The 19,413-nt window shown below is 42.4% G+C and overlaps 1 protein-coding gene across 1 annotated transcript; it reads left to right on the top strand.

Annotated features, from left to right (window-relative positions):
• Positions 1-1,707: 1,707 nt before the first annotated feature.
• LOC144458317 (uncharacterized) lies at positions 1,708-18,207 on the top strand. Its single transcript, XM_078164170.1, has 11 exons — positions 1,708-1,866; positions 3,137-3,241; positions 3,367-3,550; positions 5,000-5,145; positions 6,359-6,457; positions 9,610-9,768; positions 9,929-10,538; positions 14,828-14,949; positions 16,870-17,053; positions 17,142-17,287; positions 17,760-18,207. Exons 1-11 carry the CDS (start codon positions 1,819-1,821, stop codon positions 18,078-18,080), a joined length of 2,124 nt encoding a protein of 707 aa, XP_078020296.1. The 5' UTR covers positions 1,708-1,818; the 3' UTR covers positions 18,081-18,207.
• Positions 18,208-19,413: the final 1,206 nt, after the last annotated feature.

Here is a 19,413-nt window from a genome sequence, read left to right as displayed (position 1 = left end):
GGCCTTCATGGTCAAATAGCTGCTAGGAAACCACTGCTAAGGAGAGGCAACAAGCAGAAGAGATTTGTTTGGGCCAAGAAACACAAGGAATGGACATTAGACCAGTGGAAATCTGTGCTTTGGTCTGATGAGTCCAAATTTGAGATCTTTGGTTCCAACCGCCGTGTCTTTGTGAGACGCAGAAAAGGTGAACGGATGGATTCCACATGCCTGGTTCCCACTGTGAAGCATGGAGGAGGAGGTGTGATGGTGTGGGGGTGTTTTGCTGGTGACACTGTTGGGGATTTATTCAAAATTGAAGGCACACTGAACCAGCATGGCTACCACAGCATCCTGCAGCGACATGCCATCCCATCCGGTTTGCGTTTAGTTGGACGATCATTTATTTTTCAACAGGACAATGACCCCAAACACACCTCCAGGCTGTGTAAGGGCTATTTGACCAAGAAGGAGAGTGATGGAGTGCTGCGGCAGATGACCTGGCCTCCACAGTCACCGGACCTGAACCCAATCCAGATGGTTTGGGGTGAGCTGGACCGCAGAGTGAAGGCAAAGGGGCCAACAAGTGCTAAACACCTCTGGGAACTCCTTCAAGACTGTTGGAAAACCATTTCAGGTGACTACCTCTTGAAGCTCATGGAGAGAATGCCAAGAGTGTGCAAAGCAGTAATCAGAGCAAAGGGTGGCTATTTTGAAGAAACTAGAATATAAAACATGTTTTCAGTTATTTCACCTTTTTTTGTTAAGTACATAACTCCACATGTGTTCATTCATAGTTTTGATGCCTTCAGTGAGAATCTACAATGTAAATAGTCATGAAAATAAAGAAAACGCATTGAATGAGAAGGTGTGTCCAAACTTTTGGCCTGTACTGTATTTTACAATACTTTTATTCTTATTAACAAGTTTCTTTATTTATTCATATATTTCTTTTATATATTTATCCTTTTTTTAAAAATATTATATATTTTTTACATCCTTTTGTAAAAATATTTTTATTTTAAAATTTTTTACTTTTTCCACATTTACATTTTTCTATATTTTTTCTACTTATAAAAATATCGTCTTTAGTTTTTCTATCCATTTTTTAAAATATTCTTCAGTTATAATTTTACCATTTTTTTTTCTAGCTAATTTTCTAAATTCCTTTTCTATATATTTTGTTCTATTCTATATATATTTATAAAATTCATATTTTGAAATATGTTTCTATTTTTTTTAATGCGCTTTTTGATTTTTCAAAATGTATTTTTAAAATGGTTTTCTATATTTTTGGATATTTCTGTTTGATCTGTTTTTTAAATAAATGTTTTATAATTATGTTTTAAAAAGTGTTTCTTTTTTAAATGTTTTGCTCTATTTCGATGGCATAGTTTTATTTATTTTTTATTGTTTCCTGCTTCTGTTTTTGAGTGTTTGATCTTGCAGTCACAGGCCACACTTCATATTCCAGTATCTCCTGCACGTGCTGATTCATGTACAACTAGCAGTCCCACATCTCTGTCACTGATATGAGTGTGTTTGTCACTGTTTGCTTTGAGAAAACATTCTGCATTAATGCCGGTAAGTCCTGCAGTGACTGATCTGAGTGGGCGATGTGTTTGTGAACACAGCAACGACACACCGAGAACAACAAACAGCATCGATCAGTGCGGACAGCACAGGTGACTCAGCTCTGATCTGACCTGACCAAGGTTTCCTGCTGACTCACAGGTTTGTCAGCTTGAACCAGGAGGCTTCAAATAGAGCGTCAGCGCCGTCAGAGAAACATTCAGTGACCAGTCTTCTTCACACAGCGGGAGGACGACAGAAACAAAGATGGAGCGACTCATCTTTCTCAGTTTGATGTTTGTGGCTTCAGCTCTGGTGAGTCTCACATCACAGTTTAATACATTCAAACATTTTTAAAAAACTAAAACACTTCGTTTTTACAATTATTTTTTTTGTGTGCAAAAAAAAAAGGTTAAACATTTTAACTCTTAGATATCACCATGAAACTTCCCCAGTTAATGACTTATATTAAGACAGTCTTTTTTCTGTTTTACAAGTTTTCTAAAACTTTAAAATATATACTTCATGTCACACTGAAACACCTGAAGGTGTCCGTGGGACATTTAGTTTCCTCCAGTCTGAGAGAAGACACGGTATGAAATCCAACAAAGCCCCGAATCTGAAAACTGACCAGTGTATGGATGCCTGCAAAACATGCTTTTCACCTCTCGTGTCTTCTGTTAATGAGGAATAATATAACTATCCTGAGGGAGAGTGCTGAGCTGCAGCTGCAGGACAAAGTGGGAAGAGTGCAAACATAAAAAGCAGCTGTAGCTAACTCACGATTATTAAAGACTGGTACAAATCATGTTCTACTACAAAAGAAAAGAACCTTAATGTTGTTTTTATTTCATTTTATTTTTGCATTTTTTATTGTTTTATTTTATTTAAATGTTATTTTAGTGTGATAGATCAGTGGTTAAGACTAGCGACTTTATTGTGGAAGACTGGGGGTTTGACTCCCACATAGGGTGGAGCAACATGTACCATATGCCGACCCTTCAGCAGTTTATATGTGTGTGTGCGAAACAGACATGATTTATTTAATATTTTGATCTGCTGTCATGTATTTTTTGTCACAAAACAGCCTCGTCTCAGACAAGAATTCACATATTCAAAGTATTAAAAAAATGTTTTCAAAGCCTTCAAAATCTAAAACTAACCATAAAAAATCTGCGTAAAAATGTCCTGCTATAATAATTTTTGTTTTGAAACATGTTTTATATAAACACGTTGGCCCTTTACAAGCAATGTGCTTTTATTCACTTCAACTCAACTTTATTAATATCGCACCTTTTATACGAACATACAGCACAAACGACAATATGCAAAACTCTGCAAGCTAAATTTTTTTTTAAAAGTTTAATGTGAAAATAAATCAATACGTGAAAGTCAAAAATTACATTTGAAAAGCTGAACCCATAACGTTATTCCATATTAACAGTCAAATCTAAAAGACAGGTCTTTTATTTCCTTTTAAAAATACACATTTTACTCATCATCATCACCATCATCATCATCATCATCATCATCATCATCATATTTTTCTGCTCCTGAATCTAAATTAAATGTTTTCTCTCTCCAGGCCACGGATGTCAACCCTAGAGGAGCGCGCCCAGTGCAGCCCGCCACCAGAAGCGAAAAATGTGCAACTGAGAAGGAGTGGCCTTTCTGCACCTCTGATAACTGGGTACAACTCACTTCCTGCTCCATCAGCGCTGAGCCTTGTGTTGTTTCTTCATCCTATCACTTCATTTCATCCAGTCAGAGTAGTTGTGAGGGTGTTAAAGTTAAGTGTCTCATGTCCTCCAACAGGGCCCTAAATGCCCGTCGGGCTGCAGGATCCAGGGTCTGATGGACAAAGACGACCACGACTTGCTGAAGAAGATCGAGAAGATCCGCAGCCTCTTGGATCAGAACAAGGCCAACTACCGCAACGCCGACCACAACTCCAAAGAGACCTTCACCATCCTGAGGGAGAGACTCACCATCGACGCTGGTTAGTGTGTGTGTGTGTGTGTGTGTGTGTGTGTGTGTGTGTGTGTGTTCATGACATGTAGAAATTCATACACAACTTTTAGAAGTTTGATCCCACTGATGGAGTTCATCTGAACTCATTATATTCTCTCTCTTTTCAATGTGTTGCTGAAAATGTTCCTGAAGGACTCAGAGTCAGAAACACTCAGTTGCTCTTTCACATAAACAGAGTCGTCAGTCGAATCAGATTCGCCTGTTCAATACAGATATTCGTTCTAGAGTTTGAACGTTAACGTTATCTCAGAGCCTGATCGGACAACGACGGCTCCACTTGAAGGAATCTGAATCGACTGATGATTCCAGTCTCCATCTTAAACACTTTCCCTGTCAGAGTATGATTTTGAAGTTTCCAGCCACCTCCAGCATTTCTGATCATCAGTTTCAATTTCAATTTTATTTATAAAGCCCAATATCACAAATCACAATTTGCCTCACAGGGCTTTACAGCATACGACATCCCTCTGTCCTTATGACCCTCACAGCTGATCAGGAAAAACTCCCCAAAAAAACCCTTTAACGGGGAAAAAACGGTAGAAACCTCAGGAAGAGCAACTGAGGAGGGATCCCTCTTCCAGGACGGACAGACGTGCAATAGATGTCGTACAGAACAGATCAGCATAATAAATTAACAGTAATCCGTATGACACAATCATATTCACTGATCCTTACAGACCCACAGTCCAGTCCATTTTATTTATATAGCACATTTCAAAAGCATGAAGTCACCAAAGTGCTGCACAAAAATACACATAAGCATATACAGAAATACACATAAGCATATACAGAAATACACATAAGAATATACAGAAATACACATAAGAATATACAGGTCATAGATACAGAAGCGATACAGACAGTACAGCAAGCTCAAGGGATAAAAAGACACAGAGACAGGTTGGTCTACTCAGCTACCAGAATCAAAACCCAAGCAAAACAAGTGGGTCTTGAGATTCTACAGTGGGGGCCATTTTGACATGGGCAGGCAGGAGATTCCATAGCCTAGGGGCAGCTACCGAGAAGGGGCAGTCACTTCTCGTTTTCAAGCGGCTTTTTGGGACCACAAGCCACCAGTTCAGCTCCATCCATGCCTCAATGTCCTTGAGACACTCAAACAGGGGCGTCAGGGAGCAGCTGTTGAGCCTTTTGACTGGCAAGTAAATTTGGGAGTCATCTGCATATAGGTGGTAAGCGACGCCATGTTTCTTTAAGATAAGGCCAGGGGGCAGAAGATACAGAGACAACAAAATGGGCCCCAAAATCGAGCCCACAGAATAATTCAAGTTTTATGGTAGATATACTTTTAATGCTCTGTGGTCAGTGTTGATGTAGAACTTCACATCAAGTATCAGTCAGTCTGCCCGCCTGTGCGTCATCACCGTGCTCATCTATCCATGCCCGCTCCCTCCACCAGGTCACGACAACAACTACTTCGACCTGGCCCAGAGTCTGCGGCAGAGAATCACAGACATGAAGATCAAGATTGACAGGCAGCTGAGTGTCCTGGCCGCCCTGAAGGATCGAGTCAAAGACCAGGTGGTGGAGATGCAGAGGCTGGAGGTACGGAGGCACAGCAGGGACATGTTCATACTCACGGGTGCGGCGAACGCTCTGGCTGTTTCTGATGAATGACAGGAAGTACTGTAAACGTAAGATAAGAGGCAGTTTTTCAAGACGCCTCAGAAGTCAAGAAAAAGACTTAAGTTTTTGGGCGAGTTGACAAACTGCCGAACAGAAACAAATGTTGTTACTTTAATTTTACACCTTTTTAAGGAAGTTATTATTTTACCTAAAATCATCACTGCCATAGAGCCAACACTTTAAAGTGCAGATCCTGCTCTGCCTTCGGATAAGGACAAAATGTGTTCTAGAGTATAAACTTAATTTTGACAATTTATAGTTGATTATTTAGAGACCACAACAGGTGGGGATTAAATAGAAATAAACAAATCATTACAATAAACAACTTTATAGTTTAATACAAGAAACTTTATGGAAATAATTCTATAGTATCTCAAAATAAGGAGAAACTCTCTCAGTGGTTTGAGTGAGGCCCCTTTTGAGATTTGAAGTCAATATTTTTAAGGAAGTTTCTTTTTGTTTTTAAACACTAAGTCGTTATTTTGAGACCTTTTCTCATTATTCTTGAGATACAAAATCATTTTGAGAGACGAAGTCATAATTATGAGGAAGTTTCTCATTGTTTCGATATACTAAGTCATTTTTTTAGACAATGTCTTCATTTTGAGACACAAGATCTTTTTAAAAGTTTCTCATAGTTTCTAAGAAACTGTCTTTTCAAAAAGTTTCTAATTTTCTCGGAAAAGTATTGTTATTTGGAGGAAATTAGCTTCTATGCTAGTTAGCTTTAGCAGGAGTTAAGAGGTTTTTTTTCTCCATTATTATTGGATCAATTAATTGTGTAGAATAAAATGTAGTTTTAGCTTCAGCTAAAGTTAGCTGAGGCTACATCACCAGCGAGCGTTCACTTGGTGTCTTCTTCACACAGACAGAGTGACATTTCTGTGATTTAGCTGTTGTTAGTTAAAGTTAAAAAGCTGTTTCTTCAGAAATGATTCATTTCAAAGGCATAAGATTTTTTATTTAGCAACACAGACGCCAGAGAGTCAGATTCAGGCATGTTTTCTCTTGACTTGAGTAAGTTCACTCCATGCACACAGATGAGACTCATCATTTTATTCACTGTCAGAGATTCTGCAGAGTTGATTTGTGTGACCTCCCTCATTTTCTAATTTTTCGTCTCCTCTGTCAGGTGGATATCGATATTAAGCTCCGCTCCTGCAAAGGATCCTGCCAAAGCTACTCTGAGTACAATGTGGACAAGGACAGCTACGTGGAACTGGACAAACAGGTGAGCTTTGAATTGGCTTTAAACTGGATTTAACACTATTAATTATGAAAGCTTCCACATCTAAATACTGCTGAATGATGTTAAGATCTATTTGGTCTGCAGCCTTTTTACTACAACCACTTCTTGGGGCAGGAGCTGCACATTTCAACCATTTATCCTGTTAAACACCAGCTACTAGCTAACTGTTTCAACTGTGTATCTGTAACCAGCTGCAGCCAGAGCAGCTATGTGACCCGCCAACTGGCCACATGACTCGCCCACCATTCCTACATGTCAGCCAGCGATCAGCTCCCTTCGCCTCTTGGCCTTAAAGCAGAAGCTTTAAAGGAAATGCTAAGTTAGCTGTTAGCTATCAAGTATTAGCTTAAAGGAGAGGTGTTAAGGTAAGGGTAAAGGTTACATCATGTTACCTAATCACAGATAATAAAGTGGATTACTGCAACATTTAGCTGCATATTTGTTCATGACAGCGTTGTGCTGTAACAGCGTTAAAATAAGTGACTTGTCTTTGGGTTTGTCTTGAACCAGCAGTAGGCACGGTGTGTGCCGAGTCATGTACGCTACAAATTGAATGTGTCTGCAGTCATACATAGACTTACATAGACGCCACATTAAGGGCCCGTCCCAATACCCCCCCTTAGCCCTACCTCTTAGCCCTACCCCTACATTTGCGCGTTCCCGCGAGGGATCCCAATTCCTTTGTGCGTGTAGGGGTAGGGGGCATAACGAGGGGTAGTGGGTATGAAACTAGCCCTTCGGAGCGAGGGATTTCAGGTGCTGACTTGCCAGCGAGGGGTAGACGTCGCCATGGCTACCACCGAGCAAGAGACGGGGAAAAAAGTTCATACATAGCTAACGTTACTGTTGTCAGGTTGCTTGTTATCTAGCTAGCTAGCTCGCACTATCTGACGTCTGTCATCTGTCCTGTTCTGCAAAATTGTTGGATTTTTCACATTACGATAACACGCCAGCTAGTATAACTATGCTGCCTCGTAATGTTAGCTGGTTAGCTAGCTAGCAGAAGTCCCCTGTCGTCTGTTGTTCATCAAACGAAGCATGATGAATACAGCAAATGCGATCGGTAGGATGAACTCAACTGGAGACTCCATTGCAGATGCCAGTTGGAAATGTAGATGGTTCACAGCTTCCTGTTTATAATAGGTACATATGTGTGAACGTAACCGATGCGGTTACGTAGTGAGTGGTGTCCCAATTCCTAGGGAAAGATTTCAACCCCTACCCTTACCTCGTTGCTTCATTTCGAAGGCCAAGGGGTAGGGGTAGTGGCCAAGGGCTAAGGGGTAGTGGCCAAGGGCTAAGGGGTAGTGGCCAAGGGCTAAGGGGTAGTGGCCAAGGGCTAGGAGTAGTGGACAAGGGCTAAGGGGTAGTGGCCAAGGGCTAGGGGTAGTGGACAAGGGCTAAGGGGTAGGACCAAGGGCTAAGGGGTAGTGGACAACGGCTAAGAGGTAGTGGCCAAGGGCTAAGAGGCAAGGCCAAGGGCTAAGGGGTAGTGGCAAAGGGCTAGGGGTAGTGGCCAAGGGCTAAGAGGTAAGACCAAGGGCTAAGGGGTAGTGGCCAAGGGCTAAGAGGTAAGACCAAGGGCTAAGGGGTAGTGGCCAAGGGCTAAGAGGTAGGGCCAAGGGCTAAGGGGTAGTGGCCAAGGGCTAAGGGGTAGTGGCCAAGGGCTAAGGGGTAGTGGCCAAGGGCTAGGAGTAGTGGACAAGGGCTAAGGGGTAGTGGCCAAGGGCTAGGGGTAGTGGACAAGGGCTAAGGGGTAGGACCAAGGGCTAAGGGGTAGTGGACAACGGCTAAGAGGTAGTGGCCAAGTGCTAAGAGGCAAGGCTAAGGGGTAGTGGCAAAGGGCTAAGGGGTAGTGGCCAAGGGCTAAGAGGTAAGACCAAGGGCTAAGGGGTAGTGGCCAAGGGCTAAGGGGTAGGACCAAGGGCTAAGGGGTAGTGGCCAAGGGCTAAGAGGTAAGACCAAGGGCTTAAGAGGTAGTGGCCAAGGGCTAAGAGGTAAGACCAAGGGCTAAGGGGTAGTGGCCAAGGGCTAAGAGGTAAGACCAAGGGCTAAGGGGTAGTGGCCAAGGGCTAAGAGGTAGTGGACAAGGGCTAGGGGTAGTGGACAAGGGTAGTATGGGTAATATGGGTACGTATGTGTGAACGTAACCAACGCGGTGACGTAGTGAGTGGTGTCCCAATTCCAAGGGAAAGATTTCAACCCCTGCCCCTTGTTGCTTCATTTCGAGGGCCAAGGGGTAGTGGGATTGGGCCTTACTGTGTCAGCCCCTTGCAGTGATGCGTCAGCGGTGCTACCATATTGGAGAGGTCAAGATTAAGGGTTTCTGTCAATCATGAAAGTGAAGATATACAGATGGCGTCAGGCTCTGGAGCCAAACAAAATAATCACAGAAACTTAATTAAGAATTCCTGTAATTAAGTTTCTGTGATTATTTTGTTTGGCTCCAGAGCCTGACGCCATCTTTATATCTTCACTTTCATGATTGACAGAAACCCTTAATCTTACAGACCTTCCTCCAAATGTGCCATATTAAGATTGAGGTAAAAGATGCATTAAGTAAAGTAAAGTAAATAACTTTAAGGGGTAAAAATAAATTAGAAGTTTAGTTTTATCCTTAAAATTAAGACTGTGATTAAAGATTAAGAGATTTGAATGACTTAAGTTAAGCTTATTTATTTTAGGGTATTATCTTATTGCTTTATAAAGTTTGTTCTCCTGATAAAATAATATACATCATTTTTTGTCAGCAAACGTTCAGTCGTATAATTCTGGTTGAAGAGAGCTGTGCCTGCAAAATTCTATATTAAGAAAAGGAGAGACTTAAACGAAGACAGTGACTCAGACAGCCGTATGTCCTCGGGCAGATCAAGATTGGCAAGATATTCTTTAGCTGCACGACATGTCTTGTGTTCTGTCGGCCATCTTGGTTTTCAGAGATTTGTGTTGCACCGACAAGACCTGGCCAGTGGGTGGCAGCGTATGGCATGATGCACAAGGGTCCACTGTAGTGACTTAAATGCAACTACAACATCAAGACTTGTTTTTTAAATAGCTGCCCACTGCAGTGACCACGATGTGACAAATGAGTCCGTTTAGTAAGAAGCCGTTTTCTCTTTCTGTCCATCTCCCAGATTAACCAGCTGGACGCCCAATCAGGTCAGAGAATTGAGTCCGTGGGGTCACTGTCGGTGATGAAGAGCAGACTTCTGAAGGACTCCAGTGTGGAAACTCTCCACAAGTCCAAGGACACCACTGTGGCAGCGCAGCAGAGAGAAGACATGTTCCCTGATGTGAGTGACTCTCTGTGCTGGACTGTGAAGGTTTTACAGGGTCTAGAAATAATTTCCACCAAAGAATTTGCCGTAATTTGTACAAAACAAACATGACGCCATCTTTTCTGGAACGACGCACACATTTGAGTTATAATTCATTCTTGGTTTTCTTTCTCAGGTGAACACACTCCAGTTGATCCTAGAGGAGGAAGGATCCAGCTCATCCCCAGCAACCATCTCCAAGGTCCCAGGTACTTCCCTCTCTTCATCTGCATCCTCATCATCATCCATCCCCTCCTCCTCTTCCGCCTCCTCCTCCTCCTCCTCCTCCTCCTCCTCCTCCACCTCCACGTCATCTAAATCCATCACTGAGCTTGGAGGCAGCGATTTTTCAAGTCTGGGCGGAGTGTCAACAAGCCACATCACCTGCACCAAGAGGACCAGGACGACCACCATCCACACAAAGGATGGGCCGGTGGAAAAGACGGAGGAGGTGATTGAAGGAGGCCCTGAGTGCCAGAGTCTGGCAGACCACTTCACGGGAGGGACTAGCTCCTTCAGCCACACATCATCCTCCTCTTCCTCTTCCACTACTATGACCAAGACCGTCCACTCCGGTGACACCAAGGGAAGCCTCTTGGAAGATACCAAAACTGGGTTCAGGGATCCATTTGGCTCGGACTTCGGCGGTTTCTTGACAGACGCTGCAGATGATGACCTTCCTGATTTCCACGCCCGGAGTTTGACGAACACGCGTACCGAGCGGCACGCCGATTATATAGGAAAAGGTACCCAAACCTCAGACCTGGAGTAAAACGCGCAGAACGGCGCATTCAGCTAGAGAGCAGTCTTTAGCATCAGCTAGCTTGCAAGCTAGCCTTATGTACCAAAATTATGAAGTGAACGCAGTAATTGTCATTGTTGATTGCTAAAACTTAAAGATTTAAAGATTCATTGCGATGTATTTGTCATTTAGGTATTTTGGGTCATTGTGTAATCCAGGAAAGAAGACTATGATGAACGTTTAGGGCTGATTTTGCTTTGTAAACAGGAGGAACTCTTCATCATCCTGCTGATGTTTCAAATGCAGATTATCAAAAACATATTGGGTTCATTGGGACAAGCGTCAGGAGCACATTTAAAATATCACAAGACTTGTTTCTGCTGGTTGTCAGCGTTTAGGAGCTGCTGATAGAAAGTGGCCTTTTTCGCTTGTTTGAGATTAAAGTTCTTTCGTACGTGTTCCTGACAAATACATATAATAAAGTTAACGTTTAAACAAGTCCAACTTTCCCCAACAGAACTCTGAGGAGCCACAAACCCCCCGAATAACTTTAAAATTCAATCTGCATCGGGAGCATCAGCAGGACGGTCCAGACAAAGACTGACATCAGTGGGTTTGGCACAAGTGTCAGCCATGTTGCAGGGAAAGTGACCGTCAGCACTTTTATCACTGCACTAAATTTGAGCCAGCCGAGCCAAAGCCGGTCCAAGCTAACTCGCGGTCTGCGGTGTGCCCCTCTGTGTTCGCAGATTGTGTCCAAGCCCACCAGAACCACCTGAAAGGGGAATCGAACGGCCTGTTTAAGATCAAACCCGGCGGCACGGACTCCACACAGGTGGTGGAGGTGTACTGCCAGCAGGAGGGGCTAATGGGCGGGTGGTTGTTAGTCCAGCAAAGAGAGAGTGGCACGCTCAGCTTCAATCGCACCTGGGCCGAATACCGCAATGGGTTTGGCTTGGTTGACGCGAAGGGAAAGGGGGAGTTTTGGCTAGGCAACCAGAACCTCCACCTGCTGACTAATCAGGGTGAAACCATACTGAAGGTGCAAATGGAGGATTGGGAAGGGGGCGTAGCCAGTGCTGAGTACACAGTCAGGGTTGGCTCGGAGGTGGAGGGGTACTGGCTGCATGTGTCTGGGTACACCGGGGATGCCGGGGACGCTCTGATAATGCCTAACTCTGACATGGCGTCGTACCTGTCCCACAGCGGGATGAAATTCAGCACCTTCGACAAAGACAACGACAAGTGGGAGGAGAGTTGCGCAGAGATGTACGGGGGCGGGTGGTGGTACAACAACTGCCAGTCGGCTAATCTGAATGGGATTTATTATAAAGGCACATACGACCCGGAGAAAAACACACCGTATGAGATTGAAAATGGAGTCGTGTGGGTGACGTATAAACCGGCCAATTACAGCTTGAAAACTGTTCGGATGTTTATCCGATCGGCTGCTTTTTAATTGGACAAAACATGATCAAATACCCTTTTTTATATGTGTAGTAAAACGAAAATCAAGAGCAAGCGCACACTGAAGCTGGGGTTAGCTAAATATTTGAGGCCAACATGAGAAGGTGCTTTCAGACCTTTAGACTGTTGATCTGTTCGTAAATCATTCTGGGATTTCAAAATCATGTCAAACAGTTTCATCATGTTTACTGGACTTGATTCTTGTCAGCACTTTGTGCAAATGTCGCTGCCCTGTTTCTGTAACCAGTGTTCACGGAATGACCTGATGTTTCCAAAGTGTCCTCCCTGTTGCTCAACTCTGGAGCCACGACTGAACTCTGCTCAATCAATAAAGATCCAGTGTTCACTTCAGCTGCTGTGCTTTGTGCTTTCACTTACATCGACAGAACTAATCACCAAAAGCAACGAAAGAAATTCAGATGGTTTTTCATGTTGGAAATGTTTGTGCCAGGAGACGGTTTAAATCTTTCCAACATACCAAAGAAAGGATACTAATATTAAGGAGACATGGAGATACAAACAAAGGTCAGGAAGGTTATTGTCCTTTCAATTTAAAGTTGAACATTTTCACTGTTTTATTGTTTTGCAGCATTAAAAAATCCATCATAAAAAGCCACTTTGTAAACATATGATACTTGATTTTAAACATTTAACAAGTTACACAAACCCCCCGCAGTTAGAACACACGGCATCATGCAGACAAAAGTAATAATAATTATTACAATAATAATAATGCATTAAAACAAAATGTATAATCTAAGCAGACATTAAGGACAGGGTACAACACACCATCTGCACATTAGTTTGCATCTTTAATCTGAGCCGTGCATCTTCAGTGTCACCATTTTTTACAAATACATTTCCCAAATATCAATAAACTAGGACGCTCGATTTCTCACTACTTCCAACCAGCAGCAAAGAGAGGGGCGACTCACATTCTTCCAGCAGAGCGCCTCGTCTGTAGCAAACACAATTCAACCGTCGTCTTCTCTTTCCTGGGCAGATAAAAGTCGCAGGAAACATGTCTGACGAGCAGAGCCCATGTCCTGAAGGTGTCGGGGCCGAGGTCATCTGAGGCACAAACTGCAGCACCGACTTCCAGAACTTTGTAATCTCAACACACTCTCATAAGCAGTGATACAGTGTCCGCTGGTGTGTGTTGTCAGGAATATTCAGATCAGATTTGCTCAGCTACAGTGGTGTGTAAGCCTCTACACAAACTGTATCCCACTCACTCTCTAGAAAAAGCCACTTTAATGTCAACGTAAAAGACGATCTCTGCAAAATCATACAAATCATTTTATTGTGAAACATTTAGTGATACTGGTGCCACATCAATAAACTTTTGATTTGTTCAGCTCAAACTCACCACATGTGCTCTGCTGTGGAAATGTTGTACTTTAACAGCAGAGCAAGTCCGACCCTTCACTTCCTTCTTCGAGGGTCAGTTATCGCTGGAAGTTATTGGAATCACGTTATCAACAAATGTCTGACTCAATCATCGAAAAAAATATTTGTTTTCTAACAGAAATTTGGACCAATCATTACTGCCAAGGGGATTCATCTTTACGTAAGACGGCTTAATAATGGCTGGAATCGTAACTTGTTGTTTATGCTACAATAAACAGCAACATGTAGACGCATAAAGAGATGAGTAATGAATAAAATAAATTTAAAAAAGCATGCCAAGGAGTTCAATGGAATAAAATAAGCCATACATTATAAAAAAAAAAATACAAAAAAAGTAAATAGATTATCAATAAAAGAGATTTTAATAAACAATGAAATGTTTAAATAACAGTTAGTTTCGCAGGCAGGTGAAACGTAACATCGCCCTGACGGCAATTCACCTGTAAGAACATGTTATCCAGAAGAAACTAATTTGTTGATCGCAACAACCGGTCAGTCCCCGTTGTGTCACTGCTGTGATCTGAGAGCAGATTATAACGGTGCTGTTTCTGTCTGTCACTGTGAGGCTGTGAAACCTGCAGATAAATGACAGCACAGTAAAGACTGATAGAAACAGCAGAGGATGACGGGACGGATGGAAAAACGACTTTAGTTTATAGAAGGTGAATTCTCTGCAGTGTTAGGTGCCTAAATATTTGTAAGAGGTGACACTTGTGAACAATGCTTCCTTTAGCTGTGTCTCTGTTATGTCTAAAATCAATAATCAACTCCTTAGTTTGAGATGCGTTTAAGTTTTGGTTTATCCCACATGTCATATAACAATATAAAAATGTTTATGTCACATTTTAACATATTAAAATAGGAAGACAATAAAAATAATTCCACCGCAGCTTCCTGTTTGGTTTGTTGTCTGATTGAATGTTGTAGTTCTGTTATAAATGTGAGACACATAATTAAATCTAAATATTTGTCATATTTTCAAACACACTACAACAAATTGTCACCTACAGTTTATATTTTCAATCAGTTTGTACACTGTGTAAATATCCATCGTATACACGTATGAGCACTTAACTTTGCTCCGCCTGAGGGTCCAGCTTTGAGTTCATGGAGGTTCATTATTCTTGATAACAGTGACTATTCCTCTGAGGAATGACATAAAATAAAAATCACAAGTAGAAGACAGTCATATTTTAATTTGAGGAAACCATCAAAGATTTTTTAGCCCTGAGCTTCAAACTTGCATTCATGTTGGATTCAATTTGCCGTGTTAGAAATCCTCACGATGGATCTTTGTCCTCTTACAACACATTTTATCTGTGACGTCGTGTCTGATTCAGAGCTCAGTTGAAGGTGAACTAACCACAGTGCGTTTTGTTTGTTTGTTTGTTTGTTTGTTTGTTTGTTTTTCTGCAGTTTGTATAAGGCTGAAGCAGCAGAATCAAGATGGCCGACAGTCCTACAGTCAGTCCCAGACATACATGAAGCAACACTGTCGAGGGACGTCAGGCGTCACCCTGTGTTCAGACGATGACTGGGTGAGAAACACACGAGCACAGTTTTGTAAAAATGTAATTTCAGAATATGTGAAGGAGCATTTTCACACCACAACAGCAAATGAATGAATTAACTCACAGTATCATCTTGTGATTCAGTGTTTTATAGCCATGCTGCACGTCAGGCTTCCCTCTTAGATAAACCTCAGTGCATCACTTCTGACTTGAGTACAGAGCTCAGTTTGCGTAGACAACTTTGCTTCTGGATATTTTAGTTCAAGGTAAGAGTCCAAAAAACTCTACTCTCTGGTTTTAAAGCCTGTGATTTGGAATTCTGGTCGTCGCCATTGTAGATTTCTGAAGCCAAAAGTGACCGTTTTTGGACGAGAGGGAAGAGCTAACCCTAATGCTAGCTGCTAGCTTGGTTAGCACTGTGTATTATTACAATAATGGTTAACTGGGATACCAATGCTAAATTTTGCTCGCAGAAACGAGGCTCAAAACCATTAAACCCAAATGTACTTGCCAAAAAAAAAGAGGAATCAGCCAAATGCTGATTGAGTCACCCACGTGTCACTCAAAGCAGCCACGCCCTTAATGTACATAACATTAAGAACATTTTAATGGATGAGCTATAAATTCACTCTCCTGGTTGTCAGGTACGGGGAAATCAGCTATAGAGACCAAAACTGATTTCATGCCTCCGTGCCAATGATAGCTGTGGTCTGAGGCATTATGTTTTGGGGTTGTCCATCTGTCCCATGCTCGTGACCATGATATCCCAGGAACACCCTGACAGAATGTCTTGAAATTTGGCACTAACCTCCACTGGACCTAATGATGACCTGATTCAATTTTGGTGGTTAAAGGTTAGAGGTCAGTGTGACCTCGCATTTGTCTCATTCTCGTGACCACAATATATCATGAAGGCCTCAAGGAAAATTCATCAAATTTGGCACAAACGTCCACTCGGACTGGACGATGAACTGATTTTGGAGGTCAGAGGTCTCCGTGTCTCATTCTCGAGAACACAATATCTCAAGAACACTTTGAGGGAATTTGTCCAAATTTGGCTCAAACATCCACATGGTCTTAACGATGAACTTATTGTATTTTGGTGTTCAAAGGTTAAGGTCAGAGTGGCCTCACATTCGTCTCACTCTTGAGACTGCGATATCTCATGAAGGCCTCAAAGAAAATTCATCAAATTTGGCACAAACGTCCACTCGGACTGGACGATGAACTGATTTTGGTGGTCAGAGGTCTCCGTGTCTCATTCTCATAAACACAATGTCTCAAAAACTTCTTAAGGGAAATTCCTCAAATTTAGGGCTCATTAATGAATTGATAAAATGTTGTTGGTCAAAGGTAAGTGTGACCTTACGTCTAACTCATTCTCGAGAACGCAATATCTCAAGAACACCTTGAGGGAATTTGTCCAAATTTGGCTCAAACATCTTAACAATGAACTTATTGTATTTTGGTGTTCAAAGGTCAAGGTCAGAGTGGCCTCACATTTGTCTCACTCTTGAGACTGCGATATCTCAGGAAGGCTTCACGGGAATTTCATCGAATTTGGCACAAACGTCCACTTGGACTCAGCGATAACCTGATTTTGGTGGTCGAAGGTCTCTGTGACCTTGATTCGGTCCTGTTCTTGGGAATGCTATATCTCAGATCGTCTTGAGGGAATTTGTTAAAATGTGGCCCAAACATTCGCTTGGACTCAACTATGAACTGATTTGATTTTGGTGGTCGAAGGTCAAAGGTCAGTGTGACCTCATAACACATGTTTTTGGCACTTGAGCGTAGGCTTCACTTCTCAGCCCTGAAGGTTGCAGGATCAACTTCTAATGCGGCCGACGTTTAGCACAAAGTCACCGTCGCCAAGCCCGACATTGTTCTCCTAACCTGCTGAACGCTCTCAGATACAGCAGTAAACCCTCGTGCTCTTCTTCAAAGGTTTCTAAATGCCCCTCTGGCTGCAGACTCCAGGGTCTGATCTCGCAACTGGGGAGCAAGGTGGAGAGGAGACTGAGGATGGTGTGTAAGACAGCAAAGATGTACGAAGACATGTCTGAGAAGTCCATGACGGTGACGACACGCATCTACAACTACAACCGGAGAGTCATCGTCAACAGATACAGTGAGACTGTTTGTTTTTGTGTTCTGGACTAAATACAGACAGGATGATTGAAGTAATGGCGGTTGACTAACACTGTGTTTGTCTCCAGTGTCAGAGCTGAAGTTCGTGGAAAACGCCGATGGATTGACCAGGAACCTTACGTTGCTACGGAAACGGTCATCCCAGCTGTCGCTACAACTAGAGGAGCTCCGCGGCAACGTCCAGAAACAACTGGAGGACTTGTATCGAGCAGAGGTGAGATGTGACGAGAGATTGTTATACGGAGCGTTTCAGCTCATCGTTTTGGTTTTATGGCAACTGTGCTGTTTTTGTTTCGTCTCACTGCTGCACTACCTGACAGCTAACAGACACAGTTAGCAGACAGACACAGGTACCAACCAGCTGGTGAAGACAGTGGAGAATGTATGTGCTATAGACACAGATATTTCCTTCAGGAGGTGGTGGAGACCAGAAAAGGAGCTAACAGAGAGAATATTGGACTGACGTTCATCAGGTGACACAAAGACTCCTGATGAATTATCATTCTGCTCTGTAACTGCTGGATGTGGAAAAACCAACTGTTTGCTAATATGAGAATATCATGCATCCCTAATCAAATCAGACTTAATGTTTGATACCACACATACTGAATATCTTATAACAACATGAGTCTGCCACATGTCCTCTTTAGGGGAATACTGATATGTATGTTGTCTTGTGTCACCAGGTGGACATTGACATGAAGCTGCGAGCCTGCTCTGGATCCTGCCGGTCAGTGTCACTGTTCAGCGTCGATCATCTCGGCTATCAGTCGCTTCAAGCTGACATGGAGCAGATGGACAAGCAGACAAAGAAGTCCGCTACGCCTCCTGAAGACGTCCCACACGTCAAGCTGCAGCCTGTAGACGTCGGCCCGGAGCCGTCGGCAGAGTATAAGACCATCCCAACCGTCCAGAGGGAACTGTTGACCCAGTTTGAGGACATTGGACAGACCCAGGTTGTTCTGGAGGAGCTGCTGGAGGCGGTTGATCCTGCAAAGCTGGAGTGAAAGGGCTCCACGGAGGCAGGTTTGATAGATCACAGTGGAAGTGAAGAGTGGGTGTTTCTGTTTCTTTTCAGCAGCGCTTTGTAACTCGGTTTGGAGAGGGCCTTTTCCAATAAATACAATCACTGTTTTTATTTCTGCTTATTTATAACGCTGCGCTCTCTTGTGCACGGTAAAAGTACGCTTGTCCAGACATGCATGAAGACGGAATCTTTGCCTGATGAAGCTGCGGCATAACAGTTGTGTAACGAGTTAAAAAAACTTTTATATAAACTTATGAATATGGGCACAGGTAAAAATAAAGTTAACTCAGGCGGCAGCCGGTAAGAACAAAATTGAAAAAAAATTCATGGAGAAATCGGGTTGTGCGGTATTTTTAACATCTAAATCTAGGACTGCAATAAAAAAAAAAAAAATTTCCGATTAATCAGTTGAGTGTTATTTTCTTGATTAATCGATTAGTTGTTTGGTCTATAGATGTAAGAAAATGGTGGAAAATGTTTCCAGTGTTTCCCAGAACCCCAAATATTTTCACTTTACTGTCACAGAGGAGGAAAGAAAGCAGAAAATAATCACATCTAAGAAGGCAGAATCAGAGAATTTTGACTTTTTTTAATTACTCAGACCCGCTAATTGATTATTAAGTCAGTTGGCAGTTAATTTAATAGCTAACAAATATGTAATTAATCACTTCAATCAGCTGATATTATCAAGCCTCATCAGATGGTCGGATTTTTTTTTTAATGTGAAAGCCTAAAAACTTTGACCCCTAAATTCACATTCAGCCTGATAACAGATGATCCCACAGTGATGAAGGCTAGCTTCTCGCTGGTACGTCGAAATGGATGGCATGAAGGCAAAAACAGCCATTGGTGAAAACCACATTGTGGACAATACAATGTTGAAGGTTAAGTTCTTGAGTTCATGCGTTCTTTATCCAATGTTTGAATGAGAAAAATATCATTTGTTCAAAAATCGGTTTTGAATTTAGTTTTAAAAATGATCTGGGAAAGGTTTTAAAGAGTGTTAAATGTGTCTGACACCTGCGAGCTGCCTGTGGGAGCAAAGAAGATGTAACCCTGCTCTCTGTCGCAGTGTTTTACACTCCACATTGTGCAGCTGCGAACAGTGATGGTTCCAGCAGGTGGTGCTGCTGCTGCATTCTCCTCTCCACTCTTCAGCTCATCACATCCATCAGTGCTGACCGACTGTCTCAGGTCCAGAGATCCTCAGAAGGTTAGTTTGTTCCAGAAAAATGACTTCTATGGATGTTTTGATGTTTTTCTTCCCCACAAGACAAAACGACTTTATATCTTGTGTCTGACTTGTGTTCATG

Source organism: Epinephelus lanceolatus, chromosome 22 (genome assembly GCF_041903045.1).
Source record: "Epinephelus lanceolatus isolate andai-2023 chromosome 22, ASM4190304v1, whole genome shotgun sequence".
Taxonomy (NCBI): domain Eukaryota; kingdom Metazoa; phylum Chordata; class Actinopteri; order Perciformes; family Serranidae; genus Epinephelus; species Epinephelus lanceolatus.
This window is presented reverse-complemented; position numbering and strand designations above follow the sequence as displayed.

Excerpts from the sequence above, each read along its gene's own strand:
- LOC144458317 (XM_078164170.1), top strand. The coding sequence starts at position 1,819 with ATGGAGCGACTCATCTTTCTCAGTTTGATGTTTGTGGCTTCAGCTCTG. Across the intron at positions 6,458-9,609 it reads ACGTGGAACTGGACAAACAG|ATTAACCAGCTGGACGCCCA; the intron begins GTGAGCTTTGAA and ends TCCATCTCCCAG. Across the intron at positions 9,769-9,928 it reads GAGAAGACATGTTCCCTGAT|GTGAACACACTCCAGTTGAT; the intron begins GTGAGTGACTCT and ends TTTCTTTCTCAG.